Here is a 12,130-nt window from a genome sequence, read left to right as displayed (position 1 = left end):
CCGGGGGCGCCGCACACTGCCGGGGGGGCCAGTCCCCATGGGCCCGGCCATGGAACGCCAGAGGGCTGGCACAGGGCACATGGCAACTAAGCCAGGAGACAGCCCAGGAGTCCTGGCTCCCAGGCCCCCCCCCCTCGCTCTAGCCACTAGACACCACTCCCCTCCCAGGGCCGGGGAGAGAACCCAGGAGTTCTGGCTCCCAGACCCGCCCCCCCGCTCTAACCACCAGACACCACTCCCCTCCCAGGGCCAGGGAGAGAACCCAGGAGTTCTGGCTCCCAGACACCCGCCCCCCCGCTCTAAAAACTAGACACCACTCCCCTCCCAGGGCCAGGGAGAGAACCCAGGAGTTCTGGCTCCCAGACCCCCCCCTCGCTCTAAGCATTAGACCCCACTTCCCTCCCAGTCCTGGCTCCCAGGTGCCCCCCCGGCTGTAAGCAGTCGCCCCCAGGTTCATTACAGGGTCCGTTCCCGGCCTGGGGGGTGGGTGCCCTGCACTCACTTTGCTGCAGCCACTCCCAGTGCTTATCCCACGTGTCACTCAGGTCCTTCTTCTTGGCCATCAGCCTGTCCAGGTGGCCCCTGATCTGCAGAGAGATTTGTGTGTCTGCCAGGGCCTGCGCACCCCACTCCCACCCCAGCCCCCTGTCCCCCCGTCCCGTCCATAGCCCCCGCCCCAGCCCCAGCCCCCCAGCCCCCGCCTCCCATCCCCCCCATCCCCTGCCCTCTGTCCCCCCAACCCCAGCCCCCACCCCATCCCCCCCATCCCCTGCCCTCTGTCCCCCCAACCCCAGCCCCCACCCCATCCCGTCCACAGCCCCCCGTCCCCAGCCCCCGCCTCCCATCCCCCCCATCCCCTGCCCTCTGTCCCCCCAGCCCCAGCCCCCGCCTCCCATCCCCCCCATCCCCTGCCCTCTGTCCCCCCAGCCCCAGCCCCCGCCTCCCATCCCCCCCATCCCCTGCCCTCTGTCCCCCCAGCCCCAGCCCCTGCCTCCCATCCCCCCCATCCCCTGCCCTCTGTCCCCCCAGCCCCAGCCCCCACCCCGTCCCGTCCATAGCCCCCACCCCAGCCCCAGCCCCCAGCCACCGCCTCCCATCCCCCCCCATCCCCTGCCCTCTGTCCCCCCAACCCCAGCCCCCACCCCATCCCGTCCACAGCCCCCCGTCCCCAGCCCCCGCCTCCCATCCCCCCCATCCCCTGCCCTCTGTCCCCCCAGCCCCAGCCTCCCATACCCCCCATCCCCTGCCCTCTGTCCCCCCAGCCCCAGCCCCCGCCTCCCATCCCCCCCATCCCCTGCCCTCTGTCCCCCCAGCCCCAGCCCCCACCCCGTCCCGTCCATAGCCCCCGCCCCAGCCCCAGCCCCCAGCCACCGCCTCCCATCCCCCCCCATCCCCTGCGCTCTGTCCCCCCAGCCCCAGCCCCCGGCACCAGCCCTATCCCCCTGCCCGGGCCCCCCGTCCCCAGCCCCCGCCCCACCCCCCACCCCGTCCCATCCACAGCCCCCCATCCACAGCCCTCATCCCCCCATCCCCATCCCCCGCCTCCCATCCCCCCATCCCCTGCCCCCTGTCCCCCCAGCCCCAGCCCCCACCCCATCCCGTCCACAGCCCCAGGTCCCCAGCCCCCGCCTCCCATCCCCCCCATCCCCTGCCCTCTGTCCTCCCAGCCCCAGCCCCCACCCCATCCCGTCCACAGCCCCCCATCCCCAGCCCCCGCCTCCCATCCCCTGCCCTCTGTCCCCCCAGCCCCAGCCCCCAGCACCAGCCCTATCCCCCTGCCCGGGCCCCCCGTCCCCAGCCCCTGCCCCACCCCCCACCCCGTCCCATCCACAGCCCCCCGTCCACAGCCCTCATCCCCCCATCCCCATCCCCCGCCTCCCATCCCCCCATCCCCTGCCCCCTGTCCCCCCAGCCCCAGCCCCGTCCCCCACCCCGTCCCGCCCGCTTTCCCCCCATCCCGCCCCAGCCCCCACACCAGTGCTGGCGCCGGCGTTACCTCCTCGGCCACGGGGCTTCTGTTGAGCACCAGAGTCTTGCCCAGCTCCACGCAGGCCGCGATGCTTTGGCTCCGGGCTTCGATCTCGCTCTTCAGCCCCTGGTGATAGTTCATCAGCACTTCCACGGAGGACACGTCCCTGGGGGGAGACAGGGCAGGCCTGGCAATGGGGAGGAGCGGCCGCGTGGGCTCCAGGGCCCCGACCTTGCCGTCGGATCCACGCCAGGGGGACCCCCCAGCCAGCCCCATCCTCACCGGGTCCCCAGGCCTGGACAATCCTCCTCCCTTTCTCAGGCACCCAGAGGGGAGAGTCCGGAGCCCGGGGTCTCTGTCCCTTCCTGCCCCCAGGAGCTCTGCCACGGCGTCCGGGGCAGGTCCCGCACAGGGGAACCACTCATTGGACGGGCTGGAGCCTGGGGGGGTGAGGAGCCTGCGCCAGTGACAGAGAGAGAGAGTGCTGGCTGGCTGCTGCAGGGCGGAGGGAGGGATGGAGCGAGGGATAGAGGGATGCTACAGGACGGAGGGAAGCAGCAAGGGAGGGAGGGACGAAGAGCTGGAGCAAGGAAGGGAGGGAGAGAGGGATGCAGCGAGGGATGGAGGGACGCTGCGGGATGGAAGGATGGAGCGAGGGAGGGATGGACGCTGCAGGATGGAGGGATGCAGCGAGGGATGGATGGATGGAGAGCTGGAGCGAGGGATGGAGGGATGCAGTGAGGGATGGATGGATGGATGGAGAGCTGGAGCGAGGGAGGGAGGGACGGAGAGCTGGAGCGAGGGAGGGAGGGACGGAGGGATGCAGCGAGGGAGGGAGGGAGAGCTGGAGCGAGGGATGGAGGGATGCAACGAGGGATGGATGGAGAGCCAGAGGGAGGGATGGATGGAGAGCTGGAGCGAGGGATGGAGGGATGCAGCGAGGGATGGATGGATGGTTGGAGAGCTGGAGCGAGGGATGGAGGGATGCAGCGAGGGATGGATGCTGTAGGATGGAGGGATGCAGCAATGGACGGAGAGCTGGAGTGAGGGAGGGAGGGACGGAGGGATGCAGCGATGGACGGAGAACTGGAGCGAGGGAGGGAGGGACGGAGAGCTGGAGCGAGGGAGGGAGGGACGGAGGGATGCAGCGAGGGATGGATGGAGAGCTGGAGCAAGGGAGGGAGGGATGCAGCGAGGGATGGATGCTGTAGGATGGAGGGATGCAGCGATGGACGGAGAACTGGAGCGAGGGAGGGAGGGATGGAGGAATGCAGTGAGGGATGGATGGACGGAGAACTGGAGCTAGGGAGGGAGGGACGGAGTGATGGAGGGATGCTGCAAGACGGAGGGATGGAGCGAGGGATGGATAGATGGAGGGATGGAGGGATGCTGCAGGATGGAGGGATGGAGCAAGGGAGGGATGGACGGAGAGATGGAGCGAGGGAGGGAGGGACAGTGTGATGGAGGGATGCTGCAGGACGGAGGGATGGAGCGAGGGATGGATAGATGGAGGGATGCTGCAAGACGGAGGGATGGAGCGAGGGATGGTTAGATGGAGGGATGGAGGAATGCTGCAGGATGGAGGGATGGAGCGAGGGATGGAGTCTGCAGGACAGAGGGATGCAGCGAGGGAAAGATGGACAGAGAGATGCAGCGAGGGAAGGATGGACAGAGGGATGGAGGGATGCTGCAGGACAGAGGGATGCAGCGAGGGAGGGAGGAACAGAGAGATGCAGCGAGGGAGGGAGGGACAGAGGGATGGAGCGAGGGATGGAGTCTGCAGGACAGAGGGATGCTGCGAGGGAGGGAGGCTGAAGAAGGCTGCCTGCCTGGCTACCGCAGGCCAAGGGCTGGGCTGCACTGAACCGTCTGAGGCTCCCAAGGCCAAGCCCCGGTGGCCCCGGTACCTGGGCTTCTCGCCAGTGCCGATCTGGCAGATGACGTCGTCCATCCAGGAGACGAGGTCGCGCACCATGTTGGTGAAGTGCATCTTGTCCGTGGTGGTGGTGATCTGCAGCCGGCACGCCTCGCATGAGCCCAGCAGCTCCTTCCACGCCCGCAGCACGTCCTGCTCCTGGGTGGCGATGGCATCGGCGTTCTCCCCGGCATACACTGTCCGCAGCTGGGCCGCCCCCTCCTGCAGCTGCCGCACCTGCTGGGGAACGGGGGCTGAGCGGAGCGGCCCTGGGGCTGGGCACAAGGATCACTGCACCTGGCACTGCAATGCAGCTGCTTCTGGAGTGCGGCGCGGGGGCTGGTCAGACAGGCCCCATGGCAGGGGGCTGAGACGCGTCCCCTCTGGGGTGTGGCGCGGGGGCTGGTCAGACAGGCCCCGTGGCAGGGGGCTGAGACACGTCCCCTCTGGAGTGCGGCGCGGGGGCTGGTCAGACAGGCCCCGTGGCAGGGGGCTGAGACGCGTCCCCTCTGGGGTGCGGCGCGGGGGCTGGTCAGACAGGCCCCGTGGCAGGGGGCTGAGACGCGTCCCCTCTGGGGTGTGGCGCGGGGGCTGGTCAGACAGGCCCCGTGGCAGGGGGCTGAGACGCGTCCCCTCTGGGGTGTGGCGCGGGGGCTGGTCAGACAGGCCCCGTGGCAGGGGGCTGAGACGCGTCCCCTCTGGGGTGTGGCGCGGGGGCTGGTCAGACAGGCCCTGTGGCAGGGGGCTGAGACGGTCCCCTCTGGGGTGCGATATGGGGGCTGGCTAGACAGGGCTGTGTGGCCAGGGGCTGAGACGTATCCCCTCTGGGGTGCAGCGCGAGGGCTGGTCATAAAGGCCGCATGGCCGGGGGCTGAGACGCGTCCCCTCTGGGGTGTGGCGCGGGGGCTGGTCAGACAGGGCCCATGGCCGGGGGTTGGTTATACTGGCCCCGTGGCCGGGGGCTGAGACGCGTCCCCTCTGGGGTGTGGCGCGGGGGCTGGTCAGACAGGGCCCATGGCCAGGGGTTGGTTATACTGGCCCCGTGGCCGGGGGCTGAGACGGTCCCCTCTGGGGTGGGGCGCAGGGGCTGGTCAGACAGGGCTCCAGGGCTGAGACATGTCCCCTCTGGGGTGGGGCGCGGGGGCTGGTCAGACAGGGCTCCAGGGCTGAGACGCGTCCCCTCTGGGGTGGGGCGCGGGGGCTGGTCAGACAGGGCTCCAGGGCTGAGACGCGTCCCCTCTGGGGTGGGGCGCGGGGGCTGGTCAGACAGGGCTCCAGGGCTCAGACGCGTCCCCTCTGGGGTGGGGCATGGGGGCTGGTCAGACAGGGCTCCAGGGCTGAGACGCGTCCCCTCTGGGGTGGGGCGCGGGGGCTGGTCAGACAGGGCTCCAGGGCTGAGACGCGTCCCCTCTGGGGTGGGGCGCGGGGGCTGGTTCCCCCCCAGAGCCCCTCACCTGGCTCACCAGCACCTGCACGTCGTGCTCGAAGGAGCTGAGCACCCGCTGCAGGGCCCCGGCGGAGCTGCGGGACTCACGAGCCGCGACCTCCGGCAGCCGCTGCTTCTTCTCCTCGATCTGGGCCAGCAGGTCCTTGCAGTCACTGAAGAACTTGTGCAGCTCGTGGGAGGCGGCCAGCATCTGGGCCCGCGTCTCCATCAGCTCCAGCAGGTCGGCCCAGGCCTCGTTCACCCCGTCCTTCCACTCCGCGATGGTGGCCGCGTCCACGTGCCCGCAGTCGATCAGCTCGTCCACCATCTGGTTCACGGCCGCGAGCCGATCGTTGCCCACGCTGCCCGTCTCGCTGGCGAATGCCGTGAACTTCTCCTGCAGCAGCTGGGGGGGCGAGGGCACGACACACAGACCATGGCACGGCGCGTGGGCGATGGATGGCACAGGACAGAGCCCCTGGCCTTGGGCCAAGCCCCTGAGCCCAGCCGGGGGAGGTGGAGCGCAGCACGTGGCACGGTGACCATGGGATGGGTAGAGGGCGCGACATAGACACAGCATCCAGCCGGGCACAGGGAATCCGGGCCGGGGGCATGGGGAACAGTCAGCCCAGTCTGGGGGGCGTGTACCTGTGGAGGCGCAGGGCAGGGGGGCGTATGCCCCTGGGGGCGCTGGGCAGAGGGGCGTGTGCCCCTGGAGGCTTCCCTGAGGGCGCTGGGCGAGGAGGCGTGTGCCCTGGGGGCGCTGGGCGAGGGGGCATGTGCCCCTGGGGGCGCTGGGCGGGGACACGGCACAGCGTGGATCCCCCCGAGCCGTCCGCAGGTGCCTCGCTCACCGTGACGTGCTCGAAGTCCTGGCCCAGCTCCGGCGACCCGGCCACCACTTCCTTCTCGGCGATCCAGTGCTCCAGGTCGTCCACCTCGCGGCTGAGCTGGTAGAGCCAGTACTGCTGCTCCAGCCCGGCCTTGCGCTCCTCCGCCAGGTCCTTCAGAGACACGTAGAGCCGGTCAGCCTGAGACTGCCGCCTACTTATCTGTTCACTGGGCAAGGACACAGCCTGGTCAGTGCAGAGAACCGCGCCCGGCCAGCGGGGCGGGGGCGGGGGGCAGGCGCCCACCTACCTGTCTGGGTGGCCCAGCTCCAGCAGGGCGCGGCACTGGCGGGACAGCTGGGCGACCGTCTCCTCGTAGTTCTCAATGCTCTGCTCCAGCAGCAGGTGCTTCTTCAGCAGCTGCAGGGTGCTCTGCTCGTCCTGGGACGGGGGAGGCAGCTGGTGTCAGCAGTGGGATCCGAGCCCGGTGCCCGGCCGCTTTCGGGACCTGTCCACTGTGCCAGGGCCCCACCAGCACCGGCTCCCGCTCCTGGGGCTCCCAACAGCCCAGGGGACAGCGACACCCGCTGAGACCCCTCCCCTGCCCCACAGCGCCCCCCTGGGGCCAGCACCAACTGCCAGGGGACAGCGCCCCCGCTGCCCCCGACCCACAGCACAGCGCCCCCTAGGGTCAGCCCTGCCTGCCAGGAGAGAGCACCCCCTGCTGAGCCCCCCACCCGCAGCACAGCGCCCCCTGCTGCACCCGCCCCACAGCGCCCCCTAGCACCGCCCTGGCGCCAGCTCAGCCTGCCAAGGGAGAGCACCCCCTGCTGAGCCCCCCACCCGCAGCAAAGCGCCCCTTAGCGCCCCCCTGGGGTCAACCCTGCCTGCCAGGGGAGAGCACCCCCTGCTGAGCCCCCCACCCGCAGCACAGCGCCCCCTGCTGCACCCGCCCCACAGCGCCCCCTAGTGCCACCCTGGCACCAGCCCTGCCTGCCAGGGGATAGCCCCCCTGCTCCCTGCCCTACAGCGCCCCCTGCTGCTCTGGGGCCAGCCCTGCCTGACAGGGGAGAGCACCCCCTGCTGAGCCCCCAACCCCACAGCACAGTGCCCCCTAGCTCCCTCCTGGGACCAGCACCAACTGCCAGAGGACAGCGCTCCCTGCTGCCCCCGCCCCACAGCACAGCGCCCCCTAGTGCCCCCCTGGGGTCAACCCTGGCTGCCAGGGGACAGCACCCGCTGCTGAGCCCCCCACCCGCAGCACAGCGCCCCCTGCTGCACCCGCCCCACAGCGCCCCCTAGCACCGCCCTGGCGCCAGCTCAGCCTGCCAAGGGAGAGCACCCCCTGCTGAGCCCCCCACCCGCAGCAAAGCGCCCCTTAGCGCCCCCCTGGGGTCAACCCTGGCTGCCAGGGGACAGCACCCGCTGCTGAGCCCCCCACCCGCAGCACAGCGCTCCCTGCTGCCCCCGCCCCATAGCACAGCGCCCCCTAGTGCCCCCCTGGAGTCAACCCTGCCTGCCAGGGGAGGGCACCCCGTGCTGAGCCCCCCACCCACAGCACAGCACCCCCTAGCGCCCCCCTGGGGTCAGCCCTGCCTGCCAGGGGAGGGCACCCCCTGCTGAGCCCCCCACCCGCAGCACAGCGCCCCCTGCTGAGCTCCCCACCCGCAGCACAGCGCCCCCTGCTGCTCCCGCCCCACAGTGCCCCCTAGCGGGCGCCAGCCCTGCCTGCCAAGGGACAGCCCCCTGCTCCCTGCCCTACATCGCCCCCTGCTGCTCTGGGGCCAGCCCTGCCTGACAGGGGAGAGCACCCCCTGCTGAGGCCCCCACCCCACAGCACAGTGCCCCCTAGCTCCCTCCTGGGGCCAGCACCAACTGCCAGGCAGAGCGCCCCCTGCTGCCCTGCCCCATCCCAGCACAGCCCCCAGCCCCGCCCTCACCTTGCCCTTCTCCTCGTTCATCAGCAGCAGCTCCTGCTCGCTGAGCCAGGCCTCCACCTCGCCCACGTCGAAGTAATATTGCTCCACCTGGTAGGTGGCGTCCAGCAGGTGCTGGCGCTGCTCCGTCTGCTCCTGCAGCGCCTCCCACAGCTCCCGCAGCTTCTCCAGCAGCAGCTGCACCCCGGCCACCTCGGGGATCTTCATGGAGGTGAGGGCGGCCGCCCGCTCCAGCACCTCGGCCACCCGGGGCTGGTGCACCTGCAGCTCACGCCGCAGGTTCTGGGGTGGGGTGTGGGAGGCAGGGTTAGTTGCGCCTAATCACACATACCTGGGTGAGGGGTCTTGACAGCTGGGGCTCTGGCAGCCGGGGCCCCCCAGCACACTGCAGACAGGAACTGGGCCCCATAACCATCCCCAGCAAGGGGGGTCAGTGCCCAAGACACAGAGAAGGGCAGGGGCTGGATCCTCCCAGTGTCACACTGAGCCAGACACAGAACCCAGGAGTCCTGGCTCCCAGCCACCCCCCTCTAACCACTAACCCTCACTCCCCTCCTAGAGCCAGGGAAAGAACCCAGAGTCCTGGCTCCCAGCCACCCCCCTCTAACCACTGGACCCCACTCCCCTCCCAGAGCCAGGCACAGAACCCAGGAGTCCTGGCTCCCAGCCAGCCCCCCCCCAACCACTAGACCCCACTCCCCTCCCAGAGCTGGGAGAGAACCCAGGAGTCCTGGCTTCCAGCCACCCCCCACCCTCTAACCTCTGGACCCCACTCCCCTCCCAGAGCCAGGCACAGAACTCAGGACTCCTGGCTCCCAGCCACCGCCCTCTAACCACTAACCCTCACCCCCATCCCAGAGCCAGGGAGAGAACCCAGAGTCCTGGCTCCCAGCCACCCCCCACCCTCTAACCTCTGGACCCCACTCCCCTCCCAGAGCCAGGCACAGAACCCAGGAGTCCTGGCTCCCAGCCAGCCCCCCCCCCCAACCACTAGACCCCACTCCCCTCCCAGGGCCGGGCGAGAACCCAGGAGTCCTGGCTCCCAGCCCCCACTGCTACACCCACCAGCCCCCACTCCCCTCCCAGAGCTGGGAGAGAACCCAGGAGTCCTGGCTCCCAGCCACCCCCCTCTAACCACTGGACCCCACTCCCCTCCCAGAGCCAGGCACAGAACCCAGGAGTCCTGGCTCCCAGTCAGCCCCCCCCAACCACTAGACCCCACTCCCATCCCAGGGCCGGGCGAGAACCCAGGAGTCCTGGCTCCCAGCCCCCACTGCTACACCCACCAGCCCCCACTCCCCTCCCAGAGCTGGGAGAGAACCCAGGAGTCCTGGCTCCCAGCTTGCGATGCTGCAGGATCCCAGCACTTGGTGAGGACCAAGCCCACCTGGTTCTTCTTGATGAAGTGCTGCACGGCCTGCAGGTTGCTCCCAGGATCTCGCAAAGTGACGAGCGGCAGCCGGTCCTGGACCCAGCTCTGGAGGGAGACGGGACAGAGCAGAGGAGCCGCGGCATGAAACCCGAGGGCTGGGCCCAGGCCGGGCCAGGGTGAATAAAGCAAAGATGAGGGAACGGCCGTGCCTGGGTCAGATCCTGGGCACCAGAACCCGCCTGCCCGGGCAAATCAGGGTTGCTTCACTGGAGTCAATGGGGCCAGATCCCCCCGGTCTAAATCGGGGTCGCTCCACTGGTGTCACTGGGGCCAGATCCCCCGTGTAAATCGGGGTCACTCCACTGGCGTCACTGGGGCCAGATCCCCCCGGTGTAAATCGGGGTCACTCCACTGGCATCACTGGGGCCAGATCCCCCCGGGTGTAAATCGGGGTCACTCCACTGGCATCACTGGGGCCAGATCCCCCTGGTGTAAATCGGGGTCACTCCACTGGCATCACTGGGGCCAGATCCCCCCGGTGTAAATCGGGGTCACTCCACTGGCATCACTGGGGCCAGATCCCCCCGGTGTAAATCGGGGTCACTCCACTGGCATCACCGGGGCGAGATCCCCCAGTGTAAATCGGGGTCACTCCACTGGCATCACCGGGGCCAGATCCCCCGGTGTAAATCGGGGTCACTCCACTGGCGTCACTGTGTTCTTTTGTAATCCCTTTAGTAGCCACATCACCCTTCCTAGCATGGAATCCTGCCTGACACCCCTGGCCAGCTGTTTGGGGCGAGGAAAGGCCGTGTGCATGGTTAAAGCCGTCCCAATGGCCAGCTGCTCAAGAAGAAGGAGAGACGCAGGAGACAATCAGCATCGACAACCTCAGAGGTGAGGCAAACACGCCTCCCCCAAAGGCGAGACAAGGAATCAGAGAAAACAGCAGAGAACCCCAAGGTTAACACTGTGTGTGTGTGTGAGAGTGTGAGAGAGAGAGATTGTGTGTGCGTGTGTGTGTGTGTGAGAGAGAGATTGAGAGATTACAGGCATATGCTAACTGTTATATTTTCAGTAAAGGCAGCGTGTTGCCTTTTCCCCTGAAAAAGATCCCATGTGCTTCTTATAAGACAAGATCCTGCTGGTGTCACTCCACTGGATTCACCAGGGCCAGCCCCTCAGCTGGTGCAAATCCTGCTCCGCTGATCTCCGAATGCACCAGTGCCCAGCCCCACCTCACAGGTGTGAGGCCGATCTGACGCTGCAGCCGGGAACTCTGCCTCCACAGCCCCCTCCATCCCTGGCCTTTCCGGTGACCAGGGCTCTAACCAGGCCCCTGCCGGCTAGCAGGCACCGCTCAGCTCCTGGAACTGGGGCAGCGGATGGGAAACTGCCCCCCGCCCCCAGCAATCCCCCATCCCCGACTTACAATCTCATCCTCCAGGTCGTGGCAGACCTGATGCATCTCCTTGGAAGCCAGCAGGATCCTCCTCCTCTCCTTCAGGGGCTCGATGAGGCGGACAATCCGCGTCCCCACCGCGGTCTGCTTCTCATCCACCGCCTCCTTGCTGGCTGGCTCCAGGGGCAGGGAGGCCAGCTGCACCTGGAGCTGCCCGGCCTCTTTGTACCACTCCTCCATCTGCGACTCCATCGTCTGCACGCGAGAGAGAGACCGCGGAGGGGTGAGGGCCGGGGGCGGCCGAGGCTGAGGATCGTGGAGGAGCTGCGAGGCCGGGCGCGGCGCAGGATGGCGAATGATCACACGGGGCCCTTCTCACCTCGACCTTTACGAGCCTCGTTCTTGCTGGAGAACGGGCCTCAACTCCCAGCCCAGGACGCTAACTGGAGACAGGAGCCCCGAGGGGCGACTGACCCACGGCCGGCGCATCAGGCCCTGTGTCACTGCATGCAGCCAGCAGGAGCAGATCCCCGGCCCGTAGCTCCAGGGGGCCCGACTCCCAGCTGCTCGTCCCCCCACATGCTGCGGGGCCGATTGTACCGGCACACAGAGGGCGTGAAATGCTTCCCCTCTGCTCTGGTGGTGTTTTCCACCCGCTCTGTGCTGGTGTGGCCAGAAAGGGGACAGGCAGCGGCGGGTGGGACCCATGCAGCTGTGCTTGGGATCTGGCCTCTCCGCTCTGGCCACCCCTGTGAAATCGCGTCACGGTGCTATCTTCACGGGGGGGCAGCAAGAAGGGACCCGGCCCGGGGCTGCCAGCGTAAGCTGTTCCCACTTCCCCCCGAGTCCCCTTTTCCCCTCTGCTCTCGAGCCCCGCTCCTGCCTCGGGGGTGGCGTGGGTCTCCCCTGGGCGGCGGCTGGAGAAACGCCACCTGGGACGCATTGCCAGTGTCTCCCCGATCTCCCTGGCCTACGAAGGTCCCCTCGCCGCGCCCCGGGGCCAGGGCCCTCAGCAGCGGGGGGGGGGGCAGCTTCGAAACCCACCCATCCATCAAAACAAAATGCTCCGACCCCCAAGTAGCCCCCCACCCACCCGACGCTACTGGGAGGACAGGCAGGGCTCAGCGAAGCTTTGAAAGTTACAAATGCCACAGCCTCTTTCCAAATACTGCCCCCCAGCCCCGACTGCCACAGCCTGACCCCCCTGCAGCACACGTCAGCCTGCCGCACAACCAGGAACCCTCAGCCAGGTCCCTCTGGGGGGACAGGAGCTTAGACC

The 12,130-nt window shown here is 68.7% G+C and overlaps 1 protein-coding gene across 8 annotated transcripts in view; it reads right to left on the bottom strand.

Moving 5' to 3' along the window:
- Positions 1-12,130, bottom strand: part of SPTBN4 (spectrin beta, non-erythrocytic 4) — a 74,316-nt gene that overhangs the window by 13,241 nt on the left and 48,945 nt on the right. For all 8 annotated transcript variants that reach the window (XM_050928320.1, XM_050928322.1, XM_050928323.1 and 5 more), the window contains 9 exons: positions 10,882-11,106; positions 9,465-9,554; positions 8,081-8,359; positions 6,451-6,581; positions 6,165-6,369; positions 5,339-5,716; positions 3,877-4,121; positions 1,997-2,135; positions 503-587 (listed from right to left, as the gene is read on the bottom strand). In XM_050928320.1, the coding sequence (XP_050784277.1) occupies positions 503-587; positions 1,997-2,135; positions 3,877-4,121; positions 5,339-5,716; positions 6,165-6,369; positions 6,451-6,581; positions 8,081-8,359; positions 9,465-9,554; positions 10,882-11,106 (1,777 nt within the window). The remainder of the gene's footprint in view (positions 1-502; positions 588-1,996; positions 2,136-3,876; positions 4,122-5,338; positions 5,717-6,164; positions 6,370-6,450; positions 6,582-8,080; positions 8,360-9,464; positions 9,555-10,881; positions 11,107-12,130) is intronic.

This window comes from Gopherus flavomarginatus, chromosome 18, assembly GCF_025201925.1.
Source record: "Gopherus flavomarginatus isolate rGopFla2 chromosome 18, rGopFla2.mat.asm, whole genome shotgun sequence".
Classification (NCBI taxonomy): domain Eukaryota; kingdom Metazoa; phylum Chordata; order Testudines; family Testudinidae; genus Gopherus; species Gopherus flavomarginatus.
This window is presented reverse-complemented; position numbering and strand designations above follow the sequence as displayed.